Here is a 17,585-nt window from a genome sequence, read left to right on the forward strand (position 1 = left end):
GGAAAATAACTTGGCTATTGACCTTATCTAGGCCCTCATTAATTTATAAACCTCTGTAAGTGTCCTGTGCTCCAGGGAAAAAAAATCCCAGCCCTTTCAGCCTCTCCTTATAACTCAAACCCTCCAGTCTCGGTAACATCCTTGTAAATCTTTTTGGCACACTTTCCAGTTTAATACCTTCGATAGTAGGGTGACCAGAATTGTATGCAGTCCTCCAAATGGGGCCATACCAATGTCTTGTATAGCCATAACATGAAGTCCCAACTTCAGCATTCAGTGCTCTGCTCAATGAAGTCAAGCATGCCAAATGCCTTCTTCACCATCCTGTATACCTGTAATGCCACTTTCAAGGAACTATGTGCCTGCACTCTAGGTCTGTCAGTTCAACAACACTCCCCAGGGACCTACCATTAACTGTGTAAGTCCTACCCTGGTTTGTCGTACCAAAATGCAACACCTTGCATTTATCTAAATTAAACTCCATCTGCCATTCTTTGGCCCTCTGGCCCAGTTGGTCCAGATTCCATTGTATTCTTAGATAACCTTCTTCACTGTGCATTATACCATCAATTTTGATGTCATCCACAAACTTACTAACCACGCCATCTATATTGTCAACCAATTTGTTTATATAAATGATGAACAACAATGGATCCAGGATGGATCCTTGCAGCACACAGCTGGTTACAAGCCTCCAGTCAGAACAACAATTCTCTCCCACCATCTTTCTTTGTTTGAACTGAGAATCGTGTCAAAGTCAAGCTGCGAATAACGGCTATATATAATTCAAGACCAATTTCAAGCTGTGGCTTTTTGGCTTTCTTTACAGGCATGATTTGTTAGAGGAAGCTCGGAGAAAAGGTTTGCCATTTGCACAATGGGATGGACCGACAGTTGTCGCATGGCTTGAGGTAAAACTGAATAAAAACAGTGCACTAACAAATTATTTCACTAATCTGTATGAGCAATATGTGCTATTTATAAACAACAGTGCATTTTTTTAAAAAAACGCCTACTGGAATGGCATTTTATTGTTTGTTTTATTGACATTATAAGGGTAACTGTGAATCTGAGTCTCCAGAAATTTGCATCTCAGATTGTTTGAATGAACTTGTTCAGCCAACAACATCCCTGCCCTACCCAATTCAAAAAGTAATTAATTAAATTAAAACCATGGTGTTGCTAATATCCAAATTCTCAATATATCCTCCCAGCTGGTAAGACTTCACAGCAGAGGTATAAAGCTATAAAATTGCTATAACAGATTATTTCTCTGGGAGGATAGCTGCAAAAATTAATTTTATTTAAAATGGACCTTTATTTTACTTTTGTTGTTATATACTCTGGTAACACAAAACAATGTTATTCCATTACAGAATAATTAGTTTTTGATAATGCATTTATAATATTAATTATACCATTCATAAGATTCCCAAATGCTTCAAAGCTTTTGTTTAATGCTCTTAAGATGTTGATGAAGTTGATTTACTTCTTTTCTAACCTCCATGACACCACTCCCAATTCCAAGTGTAAGACACTTGGAGTGCTGTTCTAGCTTCTGAGATTCCACTTCTGAGGTTACTGATTAGGTCCTATCTGCTCAATCTTGCCTCTTGCCTGAACTTCGGTTGTAGGTAAAGTGTTAGAAAAGGTCATAAGAGTTAGGATTTATAATCAGCTAGAAAGGAATAAGTTGATTAGGGATAGTCAACACGGTTTTGTGAAGGGTTGGTCATACCTCACAAACCTATTGAGTTCTTTAATATGGTGACCAAACAGATGGATGAGCGTAAAGTGGTTGATGTGGCACAAATGGATTTCAGTAAGGCATTTGGTTAGGTTCACATGGTAGGCTATTGCACAACATATGGTGGCATGGGATTGAGGGTGATTTGGCGGTTTGGATCAGGAATTGGCTGAAAGAAGACAGGGAGTGTTGATTGATGGGAGATGTTCATCCTGGAGTTCAGTTATTATTGGCCTACCGCAAGGATCTGCTTTGGGGTGACTGATTTGTCATTTTTATAAATGACCTAGATGAGGGCGTGGGAGGATGGGTTAGTAAATTTGCGGATGGCACTAAGGTGGGTGGAGTTGTGGATAGTGCGAAAGGACGTTGCAGGTTACAGAGAGAAATAGATAAGCTGCAGAGCTAGGCCGAGAAGTGGCAAATGGAGTTTAATGTGCTAAAGTATGAGGTGATTCACTTTGGAAGGAACAAGAGGAATACAGAATACTGGACTAATGGTAGTATAGATGAGCAGAGAGATCTTGGTGTCTATGTGCACAGATCCCTGAAAGTTGCCGCCCAGGTTGATAGTGTTGTTAAGAAGGCATACAGTGTCTTGCTTTTATTGGTAGAGGGATTGAGTTTTGGAGCCATGAGGTCACGTTACAGCAGTACAAAACTGTGTTGCAGTCATACTTGGAGTATTGTGTACAGTTCTGGTCACCACATTATAGAAAGGCTGTGGAAGCTTTGGAAACGGTACAGAGGAGATTTACTATTTTGATGCCTGGTATGGAGGGAAGGTCTTATGAGGAAAGGCTGAGGGACTTGAGGCTGTTTTCAGAGAGAAGAAGGTTGAGGGGTGACTTAATTGAGACATATAAGATAATCAGAGGGTTAGATAGGTTGGACAGTGAGAGGTTTTTTCCTTTGATGGTGATGGCCAGCACAAGGGGACATAGCTTTAAATTGAGGGGTGATAGATATAGGACAGATGCCAGCGGTAATTTCTTTACTCAGAGAGTTGTAGGGGTGTGGAATGCCCTGCCTGCAATTGTAGTAGACTTGCCAACTTTATGGGCATTTAAATAGTCATTGGATAAACATATGGATGAAAATGGAATAGTTTAAGTTGGATGGGCTTCAGATTGGTTTCACAGGTCGGCGCAACATCGAGGGCCAAAGGGCCTGTAATGCACTGTAATGTTCTATGACCTTTATTCGTAATGTGGTGACCCTTGGATTAAACCACCACCAGTTGTCTCTCTCAAATGAGAGCATTGAAGACTGGGCTCAGAAGACTGTGGAAAGAATGCATTATATTTTGACATTGTGATGCAAGCTTTTCTGTCTTCTTTTTCTGCCTAGCTTTCGCTGAGGCACCAGATATGAAAACCTTTCAAAAATTTACTGACACAATTAAAGAATATTACAAACCCAAGTCTCCTCTAATTCTGAAGTGCTATCACTTTTACTTGGCAATTTGAGAAACAAGGAAATCTGTATCGGAATTTTTGACTAGATTAAGATGACTGAGAAGCCTGCGAATTTGGTTTAACCCTTTGGGCGATGCTTAGAGACAGCCTAGGATGTGGGATAAATTATAAAACTGTGCAAAAGCACCTGCTCGCTAAAGCTCTACTGAACTTCAAACAGGTTTTTCCACTGGCTTTAACAATGGAAAATGCAGCAAGTGCAATACCTGAGTTGCAAAGTATTCCAATGGAAGTGAACACTTTTGCCAGTCTACCTGAGCCTGGGGGACAACATTTGAGTGCAGGCAATTATATAGCCTTACTGAGGATGTATTGTGATCAGATGGACACTAGGTCAACCCATGGAGAATCCCCAAAACAAAGCCAAGCCTCAGCCAAATGGTTAAAATTTTCTTCAGAATCCTGGCCAGCAAGCTATTGTAGTGGTTGCTGGTGTTTGGACTTGAGACAGAGAAGTGTCCTACTGCACCTAAATTGAGTAAGATAATTTATAGGCCAACACCCAAGAGGATGTCCAGGAGAGTTCATATCTTGGAAAATCCATCAATGGCTGATTTGGAACATTTAAATTGCTTAGCAATATCCAAATCAGAGCTAATCAGGATAAATGGCTGGATAAATAGTTGTCTGGTTCTGGTGGAGCTCAATACTGGTGTGGCCACATCAGTGATTGCAGAACCAGTTTTTAATAAAATTTACTCTGGGCTCATATTGATTTTGAAGCCCGATGGATCAGTTTATCTTAGTGAGGATTTTAATAAACAATAAACTGTTTTTTTGCAACTGGATAAATATCCAATCCCTCAGGATTTATGTGCAAAGCTGGCCAGGTGAGCGGGAGTGCTGTTCCTTGACGAAGGTTCTTGAGACATGCTTGGTTGCAACTGCATTTCGACCAGGATTCCCAAAAAAGTGCTACAATTAATACCCATAAGGGTTTGTGCCAATGTATAACACTGCCTTTGGGGGTATCACTGGCCTGTTCAATTTTTCAGCAGAAGATGGAAAACATTTTACAAGGTTTATGTCAGGTTTCCATTTACCTCGATGGCATCCTGATAACAGGGAAAACTAATAAGAACACTTAGAGAACTTGGACATAGTCCTAGGGCATTTTTCCAAGGCAGGCATATGCTTTTGAAGGGAAAACTTTGTTCCAGATTTCCTAAATGACCTACTTGGGCTACAAGTTTGACAAGACTGGGTTCCACCTGTTGCAAGATAAAGTGCCCTGGCTCTCACAAGAGTCCAGGAGCATAGGTCATTTCTGGGCCTGGTAATTATTATGGAAAGTTAATAATAACCTGACATCCATCCTAGCTCCTTTACATTAACTTCTAAAAAAGGGTCAGCCTTGGAAATGGTCTCATTGACAAGCCCTAGCTGTCAATGAAGAGAAAAACAGCTATCATCCTCAAATGTGTTAGCATGCTGTGATCCCAAGGAGGACCTGGTGTTGACATGCGTTGCCTCCCCATAGGGAATCGGGGTGGTATTAGCTTATTTGTTGTCCACTGGGGAGGAACATCCAAAAGCTTATGAATCCAGGACTTTGGCTAAGGCAGAGCATAAATACTTCCAGATATAAAAAGAAAAATTGGCAGTCATATTTGGAGTCAAGAAGTTTCACCAATACCTTTATGGATGGAAATTTGTGATAATCACAGACCTCAAACCCCTCCTTAGTCTGCTTAGAGAGGACAAGACATTGTCACCCATTGCTTCGGCCTGTATTCAGCAGTGGGCTCTAATACAAAGTGCTTATAATTATAACTTAGAACACCATCCAGGAGGCCAAGCAGTGAATGTGAATGCATTGTGCAGCCTTCCATTAGCGTAAGCATCACTGGTTTTAGCCCAAATTGAAGCGTCTGTAATGATATTAAATTTTCTGGACACACTCCCATTCACAGTTAACAATATCTGACTTTGGACACAGAAAATTCCAGTCATTTCCGAACTGAAACAACTGGTATTAATGGGGGAAACCAAAAGGCCATCACAACTAGATTTGAAAGCTTTTTGGACCAAGAGAGATTGGCTCACAGTAGAGAATGAAATATTTTTCTGGGGAGCAAGAGTGACTGTCCCGAGCAAAGGTCCCCATCAAATACTGGCTGAGCTCTACCAGAGCCATCCAGGGGTCTCCAAAATGAAGATTCTGATAAGAAGTTATATCTGGTGGCCAGACTTAGATGTGGACATATCTATGTCAGTGGACAGTGCCCAGAGTATCAACAAAGACAAAGGTTACCACCGGCAGCTCCCCCACAGCTGTGGGAATGGCCAGGTAAATCTTAGACTTGGTTGCATGTTGACAATGTAGATGTTTTCATCGGTTTAATGATCTTAGTCATTGTAGAGGTCCACTCAAAGTGGTTGGATCCAGTGCGTAGACTCCATTTATCAGCCATTGGAACGATGATAGAAAAGCTGTATACATCTTTTGCAACACACGGAGTCCTGGAAGTGTTAGTCACAGATAATGTGTCATCATTTATCAGGAGGGAATTTTGTTATCTTTTAAAATCAAATGGCGTCCAACATATAAGGACTGTTCCATACCACCCATCATCCAATGGCCTTGCAGAAAAAGAGGTCAAAGCTTTGAAGGTTGGATTGAAGAAACAGCCTGCAGCCTCACTAGATACCAAGCTGTCATGATTTTTGTTTAATTATAGCACCACACCACATGGAACTACAGGGATAACATCTGTAGTGTTGCGAATGGGTAGAAGACTCCACACCAGGTTAAGTTTCATCTTCGCAGACCTGGTGGGTTGCAGGTGAAATGACATTAGAAACTCCAATGCCACACCTGAGACTCTGCTAAGTGAAGAGACAATTTGATAGAGAGGATGAAGTATGGTGTAAGAACCATGTAAATGACCCTGTACGGGTAAGAGGCATAGTTGAAATGAGGTCAGGACCAGTGACATATAAAGTTCAGTTAAGTGCAACGGTCCTGAATAATTATATGGACCATATGAAAGCCAAAAATTTGCAAACGGTGTGGGAGCAAAATGTGCCCTGCCTCTGGGAACCTTTGGAAATACTATTGGAACCCTCTCCATCAAAAATTGTTGTGTTTCTAATTCAGAGGACAAAAACAAAAACATAAATTGCTTGGAAAACTCAGCAGATCTGGCAGTATCTGTGGGGAGAAAATACAGTTAACATTTTAGGTTCAGTGACCCTTTGTCAGAACTGATGGTAGCAAGGGAAAGGTTGCTATTTACATAGATGTTGGTTTGGGAAGTGTGGGGAAAGTAGGTAAAGATAGAACCCAAAGAGACAGAAAAACAGTTGGTCAAAGAGGTGGTTAAAGATCAGTCTGGGGGATTAACTGTTAATTGGGATTATTAGTACAACCCATGACAATGGGTTGTGTGTGCAAGCAGCCCATCTGATGACAAGGTCTGGTGTGTGGGAGTTGGGGTAAGGACATGGTTTCAAACCCTAAAATTATTGAACTCGATACTGAGTCCTGAAGGCTGCAATGTTCCCAACAGAAAATAAGTGCTATTCTACCAGCTTGCACTGAATTTCGCTGAAGTACTGCAGCAAGCCCAAGGCAGAGATGTTGGCTGAAGTGGCTGGCAACTGGAAGCTCAGGGTCTCTTTTACAGACAGATTGCAGGTGTTTTAAAAAACAGTCATCCAGTCTGTGCTTCATTTTCACAATGTGTGCAATGAATATAGTAGACTAGATTGAGTAAAGTGCAGGTAAAGTGCAGCTTCATCTGGAAGGATGATTGGAGCCTTGGAGGAGGGTGAATGGGCAGGTATTACACCTTCTGCAATTGCAAGAGAAGATGCCATGGGGCTGTGGGGATGTGTTGGAAGTGATGGAGGAGTGTACTAAGGAATGGTCCTTGCAGAATGCTGAAAAAGTAGGGGAGGGGAATATGTGTCTGGTGATGGCATCCCATTGGAGGTGGTGGAAATGGTAGCTAATGATCCTTTGGATGTTGATGCTGGTGGGATCATTGGTGAGCACAAAGGGGGACCCTATTGATGTTGTTGGATGGAAGAGTGCTGGTGAGGGCCAAAGTGCAGGAGAGGTGTGAGGTCTGAAATGTGGGAGATGGGTCAGACATAGTTGAGGGCCCTGTCAACCACAGTGGTAGAAATTCCTCAATTGAGAAAAAAAGATGAACATTTCGGAGACCTCCTTAAAGAAACCAGTTTCATTGGAACAGGTGCAGCTAAGATGGAGAAACTGAGAGAATGGAATAATAGATTCTTGGAAGCATGGTGTGAGGATATATAGACAGGGTAACTGAGGAGTCAGTAAGTTTGTCATGGGTATTGGTGGCCAGTCTATGCCCAGAAATGGAAAAAGACATGTCGAGGAAGCGAAGGGAAGAGTCAGAGATGGGCCAGGTGAAGGTGAGAGCAGGGGGGTGAAAATTGGAAGCAAAATAAATAAAACTTTCCAATTCATGATAAGAGAGGGAAGCAGTATCAATGAAGATATTGCTATACTGCAAAAGAGTTGTGGGTGAGGGCCAGGGCCTCCAGAAGAGCTGCTAAGGACAAAAGAACTACCAATCCTACAAGCCTGAACGTTTGACAGCAGAGACATTGGTATTGTAGTCAAGAACTGCTGCTTGCTGTTGAAACAAGAAACTTGACAATTGGAACAATGAATTAGCAAAAGAATGGAGAGGTAGATTAAAATAAAAGTACATTGAAAGAAATAAGAAACAGGAAGAAAATATGGAAAGCAAATGTAATAAATGTATGGGGTTTCATTTGTTGTAAAAACATGCCATGTACAAATCAATTTATTAAGTGAGTTGAATGAATTGTTACTGCTGATTATAAATATCTACCTATACATTAATTTTTTATTATATATTCTGCATTGGCCATTTAAACATTCTTTTGTAATCTGGATAATGAGTGAATTATGTTTTTTTTTGCTCTACAGCTGTGGCTTGGAATGCCTGCATGGTATGTTGCCGCTTGCCGTGCAAATGTGAAGAGTGGTGCCATCATGTCTGCACTGTCTGACACTGAGATCCAAAGAGAAATTGGAATCAGTAATCCTCTTCATCGCTTAAAACTCAGACTGGCAATCCAAGAGATGGTGTCACTAACAAGCCCATCAGCCCCTCCAACATCGAGAACAGTGAGTGTCATTTATCATATTTTAATAAGCTTGATATTCTGATAATATTGGTATCCTTGTTTTCACACTTTTGAATGATGATAATACATAAAGAATCATCATTAGCAGGGAAAGAATTACAAATTGGAATCAGATGTCAAATTTAACAGTATAAATGATACATGAGGGATTGTGAGTAACTGAAACCAGAGATCAGAATACATTGCTGAGATTCCTCCACACTACCTGCTAACTGTATATGGCTAACTATGATTTTTTAAAATGCAATTGATTTTTAAATATGAATATTTTACAGTGCTATAACATTGTTCGCTAGATTTTATGTGCTCTTGGCAGGCTTGTTTTTGATGGTCAGGTGTGATGATCATCTTCACACCAACTCCTAAACTTAGCTGGCGATTGATCATCCCATTCATCATATGTAAGTAAATAATTAAGTGTCAATTGTTAAAAACTCAATTGACCTCTCTTTTACCATGCCAGTGCCATTACTACAGTTAACATAAGCAGGTGGATGGGAGTAAGCAATATAATTTTTACAAAAAGTTTTTAAAAAGACAGGAAGTAAATGGGATTGCTATTTTCAAATGTGTCTTTCATGGATACAGAACTGGCTCAAAGGTAGAAGACAGAGGGTGGTGGTGGAGAGTTGTTTTTCAGACTGGAGGCCTGTGACCAGTGGAGTGCCACAAGGATCGGTGCTGGGCCTTCTACTTATTGTCATTTGCATAAATGATTTGGATGCGAGCATAAGAGGTACAGTTAGTAAGTTTGCAGATGACATTGGAGGTGTAGTGGACAGCGAAGAGGGTTACCTCAGATTACAACAGGATCTGGACCATTTGGGCCAATGGGCTGAGAAGTGGCGGATGGAGTTTAATTCAGGTAAATGCGAGGTGCTGCATTTTGAGAAAGCAAATCTTAGCAGGACTTATACACTTCATGGTAAGGTCCTAGGGAGTGTTGCTGAACAAAGAGACCTTGGAGTGCAGGTTCATAGCTCCTTGAAAATGGAGACGCAGGTAGATAGGATAGTGAAGGCAGCACTTGGTATGCTTTCCTTTATTGGTCAGAGTACTGAGTACAGGAGTTGGGAGGTCATGTTGCGGCTGTACAGGACATTGGTTAAGCCACTGTTGGAATATTGCGTGCAATTCTGGTCTCCTTCCTATTGGAAAGATGTTGTGAAACTTGAAAAGGTTCAGAAAAGATTTATAAGGATGTTGCCAGGGTTGGAGGATCTGAGCTACAGGGAGAGGCTGAACAAGCTGGGGCTGTTTTCCCTGGAGCGTCAGAGGCTGAGGGGTGACCTTATAGAGTTTTACAAAATTATGAGGGACATGGATAGGATAAATAGGCAAAGTCTTTTCCCTGGGATCGGTGAGTCCAGAACTAGAGGGCATAGGTTTAGGGTGAAAGGGGAAAGATATAAAAGGGACCTCAGGGGCAACATTTTCACGCAGAGGGTGGTATGTGTATGGAATGAGCTGCCAGAGGATGTGGTGGAGGCTGGTACAATTGCAACATTTAAGAGGCATTTGGATGGGTATATGAATAGGAAGGGTTTGGAGGGATATGGGCCAGGTGCTGGCAGGTGGGACTAGATTGGGTTGGGATATCTGGTTGGCATGGACAGGTTGGACCGAAGGGTCTGTTTCCATCTCTAAGACTCTGTGTTGGGAGCATCTGTCCAGTATGACACAAAAAGTATGTAAGGGCATTGTACAAATATTTAGAGATCAATTTCATAAATTATTTGGTTTAATGTTTTCTTTATCTAGCTTTATTTGTCAATTTAATGCACAGATCAGAGTATTGTTAATTAAAATAGACCCGGTTTACCAGGTTACATTGATATGCTGTAACTCGATGACTACTTGACTATGAATTTGGAGCGCAGTATACTCAAGTAGAAGATTGTGATTTGAAGTATTATATCTAGTACATGCTGAAGGCATAACTTTTATTTCTAATTATAAAGTCTAATCATAAATGTCTATACTGTTTGTTCTTTTACTATGACAGCATTTCCAGTCCATTTCAATTGTAATAATACATGCATTCGTGGTTTTACCACTGTGTTGATTTCAGTCTGTTTTATTTTGTACCCAGACAATAATTGTTACAAAAAGCCTCCATTAAATATGCCCCATATTGTTTGTTATTTTTAAATCCTAATACACCCAATTGTATAACATATTTTTGAAAATGTTAATCGATTTTTAAAATTCCAACAATATATTCCTTAATTATTTTATGGATGTTTTAAATAAACTGAACTGTATGTCAAGAATTAGGAGGTCAGGTGATGTGATGGGGAGCATTCCTGTCTAAGTCAAACCTGAGTTCCACGTAATAGCTGTCAAAGGTGCTATGACTTTCCTTGGATTAATTAATGTAGCAATATTACAGTCAGAAAGGAATACAACGTCAGAGTAAACAAGTTAGTCAGGTCCTTATCAAATTTTAACTGCTCAAAGATGGAGGATTAAGCTATGTTTTGTGCTCTATCTAATGATAAAAATCAAAATTCACCCAACTTAACCAAACATCTCAAAGTTTGACTATACCATAACATATTGTCAGCAAGCAATGTTTTTTCCACAGCAAAATTAACATTAGTGAGTATTGTTGAAAACATCACATTTTGTTAAAGAGTTGCATCTTGCATTCATCAGGAAAATCTTAAGAGTCCCAATTTACACAGTTAAATTAATCCCAATTTAATACACTATAAATGTTGGTTTTACACCTTACAGTGTTTTTCTTGTGAATCACTCCAATCAGTGCAAAACATAAGCTTCAATAAAATATGTCTTTTCTCAGCAATACTTAAGTTCTCACTTTTTAAACGTCAAAGAGAATGTAAATTCATTTCTGCAGATAACTGGCACAAATTCATTTTGAAGGAGAGTATGAGCTCATGATACGTAGTGCGAATGCTGGAATAGTTGATTTGTTTTATTAAAAAGGAAATGATAACATGCCTTAAAATTTGCCTCAGATCCAACCTTGACTATGTAATCAAACCTGCCAACAAGAATGGCATTGTTGTTGTCTGGCATTCTGACCTCTACATTGCAGTGGCTGAGTGCCACCTCCTCCTGTCTCTGCCTGGACCATGACTCCACCATTGCACACCAGATTATTGTGTTCATAATGGTCACTAATCTCATTTCATCTGGGGAGCTCCCTCCCACTGCCTCCAATTCATTGTCCCCCAATCCCATATAGCCCATTTCTACCTCCTTTCCAAATTCCACAAACAGGACTGCCTATCCCTGCCCAACAGAACTTATCTCTTCCTATCTTGACTCAATTTTTTTCTCACTTGTCCAATCCCTTCCAACTTACATTTGCTTTCTGACACTTTACGTCAGTTTCAGAATTTCCAGTTCATGGATTCTAGCTATCTTCTCTTCACCATGGACCTGTAAATCCCTTTAGACATCCATCCTCTATCAGAATGGTTTCACGGCTTTTGTTTCTTCCTGTAACACCTCCCCATTTACTTCCTCCCTGCTCATTAACCAAGGCACTAGGCGCACCTTCCAAGGGAGGTAGCAATTTGCCTATACGTCACTCAAAGTAGTCTAATGTATTCACTCCCCACACTGTATCTGCCCTACACTGGGGAAACAAAACAGGCAAGGTGACCACTTTGCAGATCAACTGTTCTGTCCACAAAAATGACCCTGAGCTTCCTATTACTTGCCACTTCTAAGCACCATCATGTTCCCTGGCCAACATCTCTGTCTCAGGCTGAGAACAGCAAAGTTGAGCACAAGCTGGAAGTACAGCATTTCATTGTCTACTTGAGGCCCCTGCAACCTTCAGGACTTAATAACAAATTCAATAATTTTAGAGCATTAGTACCTTCTCCCATTTCCGTTCCCAATTCCCTCACGCCAGGCCTTGTGATCACATGGGCTGCTACCACACATAACCCATCATCAGTTAGTAATGGTCCCCATTAGCAGCTCTTGAATCTCCCAGGTTGACCTTGACCCATTCCTTAATCTGCCTAGCTGTTGTTTTCCCACTCTCTGGACTCTATCTCCACCTATCATTTACTCCTCCCCTGTCCTCCCACCTCATTTTCAGCATTTATACCACCTTTTCCCAGCTACAATCAGTTCTAAGGAAGGGTCACTGGATCAGAAACATTAACTCTGCTTTTTCTACACAGATTCTGCCAGACCTGCTGAGTTTTCCCAGCAATTTCTACTGTTGTTTCTGATTTCCAACACCTGCAACTCTTTGGTATTTTTATGCCATAAGATTTGATTTGTGTTGCTGGTTTATGAGGTGCTCAACAGAATGGCTAGGCCTCCAATGTTGCTGACACATAATGGGCCTGATCGCTATCTGAAGCACTGTCTACAATATTGATATCCCGTGGGGCAGCTAGCACAAGGGTGAATATAGGGGAAATCAGATCTTCATGCAGTGTAGCATGTAGTTCTGTGTGGGACCACTGCTGGCTACTACCAAAAATGCATAATTGTTCAAAATAACTAGCCAATTTTTGAAACAGACTGAACGGCTGTGCTCCTCTTTATTATACATTCAGAACAGACAAGTTGCTGTGAGATACCACATGCAACTTTGTCTAATTGTGACTGTCAGTCACAGCTGCAGCTCACATCCTCCCTTCCCCAACCCAATCCTACCACCACCTCTAATACTACCTCTGATTATCACTGTCATCTGCCTTATCTTAATTATTGATGCCCTACCTTCCAATCATCTTTGTCTAGGTTTTCCACCTCCTCATTGCACCTACAAATTACCTTTTCCCCAATTCTTCTTCCTTCCCACCTTTGTTTGATATCAAGCTTATTCATGAAATTGAGTCATATACTGAACCCACTGTGGCTCAATAACCTATAACCTACAGTTGGCTTGGCCAGATCCAGTGGGCGGAGGTGAGAGGTCATGGATGTCCGAACATCTGTTTGATTGTGGTCAGGGTTAGCTATAACAAGGATGTCCCCAGGAAGCCGGGGACACTTATTGATCGCCAAGGGCAGAGCCAATGTTTGGCCCGCAATGTTTTGGGCTAACATCACCAAGTTTGTTGAGGATCTTATCATCAATTGCAGGACCTGTGCCATCAACGAGAGCCGTTGATACCCACCACATTGCCAACTAAACTGTGGAAACGTGTAGGCACAGATCTATTTAGAGTCATAGTCATACAGCACAGAAACAGACTCATCCATGTCGACCAGCTTTCCCAAACTAAACTAGATACATTCGCCTGTGTCTGATACATATCTCTCTAAGCCTTTCCTAATCATGAACCTGTCCAAATGGCTTTTAAATATTGTAACTGTATCTGCCTCTACCACTTCCTCTGACAGTTAATTCCATATATGCATCATCCTCTGTATGAAAATATTGCCCCTCTGGTCCCTTTAAAATCTCACCTTAAACCAATGCCGTCTAGTTTTGAACTCCTCTACCCTAGGGAAAAGACTTTTGCTATTCACCTTATCTGTGCCTCATAATATTTTAAGCCGCTATAAGGTTACCCCTCAATCTCCTAAGCTCCAGCGAAAAATGTCCCAGCCTAACCAGCCTTTCCTTATAACTCAAATCCTCCAGTCCCGGTGACAACGTTGTAAATCTTCTCTGCACCTTTTCTAATTTAATAACATCCTTCCAATAAGGTGACCAGAACTGTACATTGTACTCCTAAAGTAGCCTCACCAATTTCCTTACAGTCATAACATGACATCCCAACACCTATACTCAATGCTGTGAACAATGAAGGTAAGCTTGCCAAATGCCGCCTTCATGCCCTGTCTGCCTGTGGCGCCACCTTTGAGAAACTATGTACCTGAACCCCTAGGTCTCTCTGATCGATAACAGTGCATAGGACTCTACCATTAACTGTGTAAGCTCTGCCCTGGTTTGTGTGACCAAAATGCAACACCTCGCATTTATCTAAATCAAACTTCATCTGTCACTTCTCGGCTCATTGGCCCAGCTGATCAAGATCCTGTTGTACTCTTAGATAACATTCTTCACTGTCCACTATACCACTAGTGTTGGTGTCGTTCATAAACTTACTAATCATGATGAAGGTCTTACCTTATTACATCAAATATTTCTCCAGTAAATGAAGGTTCAGAAGCTGCTGCCATGACTTAGGGTGTGGTTATCAAAATCTTACATAAGGTATTGTAAGGACTTGGTATTCCTGATATGGTCATTTCACGTGATAGACCACGTTTGCAAAAGAGTGTTTCAGCCAATTTGCAGCTAGTTCTGGATTTGAATATGTCACAAGCTGCCAAGATATCCACAATCAAGTGGGGAAATGAACCTCCGGTCAGAACGGTTAAGTCACTCTTGAAAATAAGTACTAGCTTCTATCTGACACTGTTAATCGTTGATGCTCCAACACCATGAGAGTCGCTGATTAGCGGGGAGCTGAAGACTCAATTCCATTCCTACCGAAATTCAACATTTATATCAATAGGACTATCAAGACATATATATTAAGTACCAGTCATATCGTGCACAATAGGCCTCACACTTCAATTTGTGCCAAAGTGCAAGGTGGTTGTTACATTTAGGACAGGGCAACATATGTAGTTCAGGGATCTGAACTGAAAAGGTACATTGATCCAAGAAGTTGCAGACTATCGGAGATCACGTAATGTCCATATTGCCAACGGGGTCATACAAAGAAACTGTAGGAATCTTATCCCATTTTAGTGAATCATCCATTACTAACTAGCTGGCACAAAGTTAATGGGGATCTTGAAAACGCAAGGGTCCTGCAGGCCTCACACTGTCGGGAAGAGAATCAAATCAAATGTTATCTGCCGAGTAAGCTAACAATCTTCCAAATCCAAAGACAATTCCATGAGAACAGTGAAAACTCCAGATTTCCTGAATTTGAAAAGTCAGAGACTTTGGGCAGATAAGATAGTGGTAAATGTAGTTATATACATAAATATATGAGTAGTAATGTGAAACGTTGCTTGTATATGGGAAATATCATATACACATATGAAAATTTTAATATTGAAGGGTGCCATAAGCACCACTCACTATGATGATATAATCTTGAACTGAAGATAAAACTGTTTAGGATTTTGAAGGAGTGATGCATAACATCTGGTCATCCTCAAAGTGCCTGTAACAGCATCTATGTTATCACTGTAATCTATAACTAGTTCTATATCATGTAAACTACAAGAAATCTCTAGTTAGACCAGAATTTTTTTTTGTCTACCACACTGTACCAACAGGATCTGTACTTTCATACGTTTAAAGAGGATGGTGGCAGTAATTGTCACCATGAGCAACAGCTCATACAGCATTGTGAGTTGACACCTTCAAGGCACTCCTCTGGCAAACTGCCTGGAGATAACCATTTGGTGTATGCACCTTGCCAGTTCAATGATAAAAGGGCCCAAGACTATGAAATGTACCTTGGGTGTGTTTTTATCAGTGGAAAGATCATTCTTTACATCCCTGTATGTCTGTACCTGTGCACAATTTAATCTGAATTTAAATTTCCTCTTTTATATGGAGACTTTGTCTATCAGTTTAGATATATACTGTTAATATTTGCCTCTTTCTGAATCATTGTGAAGTGATTGTGGAATGCATAATGTATTACAATAAATGGACTGCAATTTGTTGGCACCTACATTCTCATTGGTAACAAATTGCTTGCCATTTTTATTAGATAAGCACAGGTGTTGACGTTCACAAGGATTCAGATAGTGTCGACCTCTTCAACAATTGAGAAATAAGACAATAGAGAATGGGGATGTGGTTTAGTGAAGTACCCGATTTTTGCATTAATTTAGATGGAAGATCTGTGGAACCCTCTGGAAAAACAGTGGAAATGCTAGAATCCCAAGAATATGTCCCTACATACTTGGTAGCTTCTTCTGCCCATTTTGTCTTCCCTTTCTTAAAAATAACTATTGTTGAGGGTGAACATTCATGAATCTATGTACCACTTCACCCATATTGAAATTATTCATTTGTGAGCCTAATAGCGAATGCTGATGAGCTAATTGACTGGATATGCATCATAATTAAGTCCAGTTCTATCCTTGAATGTCGTCTACATCTGAGGGACAACACTGAATAATTATTGAATAACAAGATCTTTCACAATTTTTATTCTCCTTAACGCAAAGTGCTGAGGCTAATAGTGCCATTTGTGTTTTCCTCTCTTAGTTATATTTTTAACATATTTAAGAACTTTCTTCCCTTTCCCAAATCTATTTAGATAGCCTTTATTGAATGTACACCATGTTAAGGTTGTAAACTGTGGTCTCAATACTCTCAAAATAAAACACCTTTTGAAATGCTTGTTAACTTCCATATAATGTAATATGCAAAATAAAATTAATTATTTAAACTTTAGATGTTTTAGGAAGAATACTAACAAGATGTATTTTAGTCAACCACGAACTGTAGTTGCAAGCAGACCTGGAGATTTGATAACATGATGTCTGACCATATGTTTAACTGATCATATATGTTCTTGGGTCATGTCATATTGGCAATATACTGCAGTTACCTTTCAGGCTGTATCCTTTATTGTTGTGTAGCTTTATGCATAGATTTGTGCAAAGTACTGTTGGGAAGGAAATTTCAATAACAGGGTGACCTCTTGAGCTGTTGGAAAGCTAAAATTGACGATAAGGAATAAATGATAATGGTGTGATCTGATGTGAGGAAACAAGAGGTGGAGGGAACAGTAATTCCTTCTGTAGCGAATACCAATTCATGAAAAATATACTGGTAACTATTAGCAATAGTAGTCAAACTCAAATTCCTTTTCTTATTCATGGAATATGGATGCGACTGGCAAGGCCAGGATTTAATGTCCATCCTTTATTGCCCTTGTGAAGATCTTGAAACACTGTAGTCGATACAATGACCGTATTACATCAGACTGTTCTTTTGGGAGTTCTGGGACGATGACCCACAAATATGAGAAAACACTGGCAGTATATTTTCAATTTAGGATGTTGTGGTTCTGTTCGCCGAGCTGGGAATTTGTCTTGCAAACGTTTCGTCCCCTGTCTAGGTGACATCCTCAGTGCTTGGGAGCCTCCTGTGAAGCGCTTCTGTGATGTTTCCTCCGGCATTTATAGTGGTCCGTCTCTGCCGCTTCCGGTTGTCAGTTCCGGCTGTCCGCTGTAGTGGCCGGTATAGTGAGTCCAGGTCGATGTATTTG

At 40.5% G+C, this 17,585-nt stretch overlaps 1 protein-coding gene across 8 annotated transcripts in view; it reads left to right on the forward strand.

Moving 5' to 3' along the window:
• Positions 1-17,585, forward strand: part of ppfia2 (PTPRF interacting protein alpha 2) — a 543,269-nt gene that overhangs the window by 422,452 nt on the left and 103,232 nt on the right. For all 8 annotated transcript variants that reach the window (XM_087997151.1, XM_043709676.2, XM_043709677.2 and 5 more), the window contains 2 exons: positions 830-911; positions 8,162-8,362. In XM_087997151.1, coding sequence (XP_087853277.1) covers positions 830-911; positions 8,162-8,362 — 283 coding nt within the window. The remainder of the gene's footprint in view (positions 1-829; positions 912-8,161; positions 8,363-17,585) is intronic.

Source organism: Chiloscyllium plagiosum, unplaced genomic scaffold, assembly GCF_037043375.1.
Source record: "Chiloscyllium plagiosum isolate Xiang-an unplaced genomic scaffold, Cpla_swu_hap1 HiC_scaffold_19, whole genome shotgun sequence".
NCBI classification, from domain to species: Eukaryota; Metazoa; Chordata; class Chondrichthyes; order Orectolobiformes; family Hemiscylliidae; genus Chiloscyllium; species Chiloscyllium plagiosum.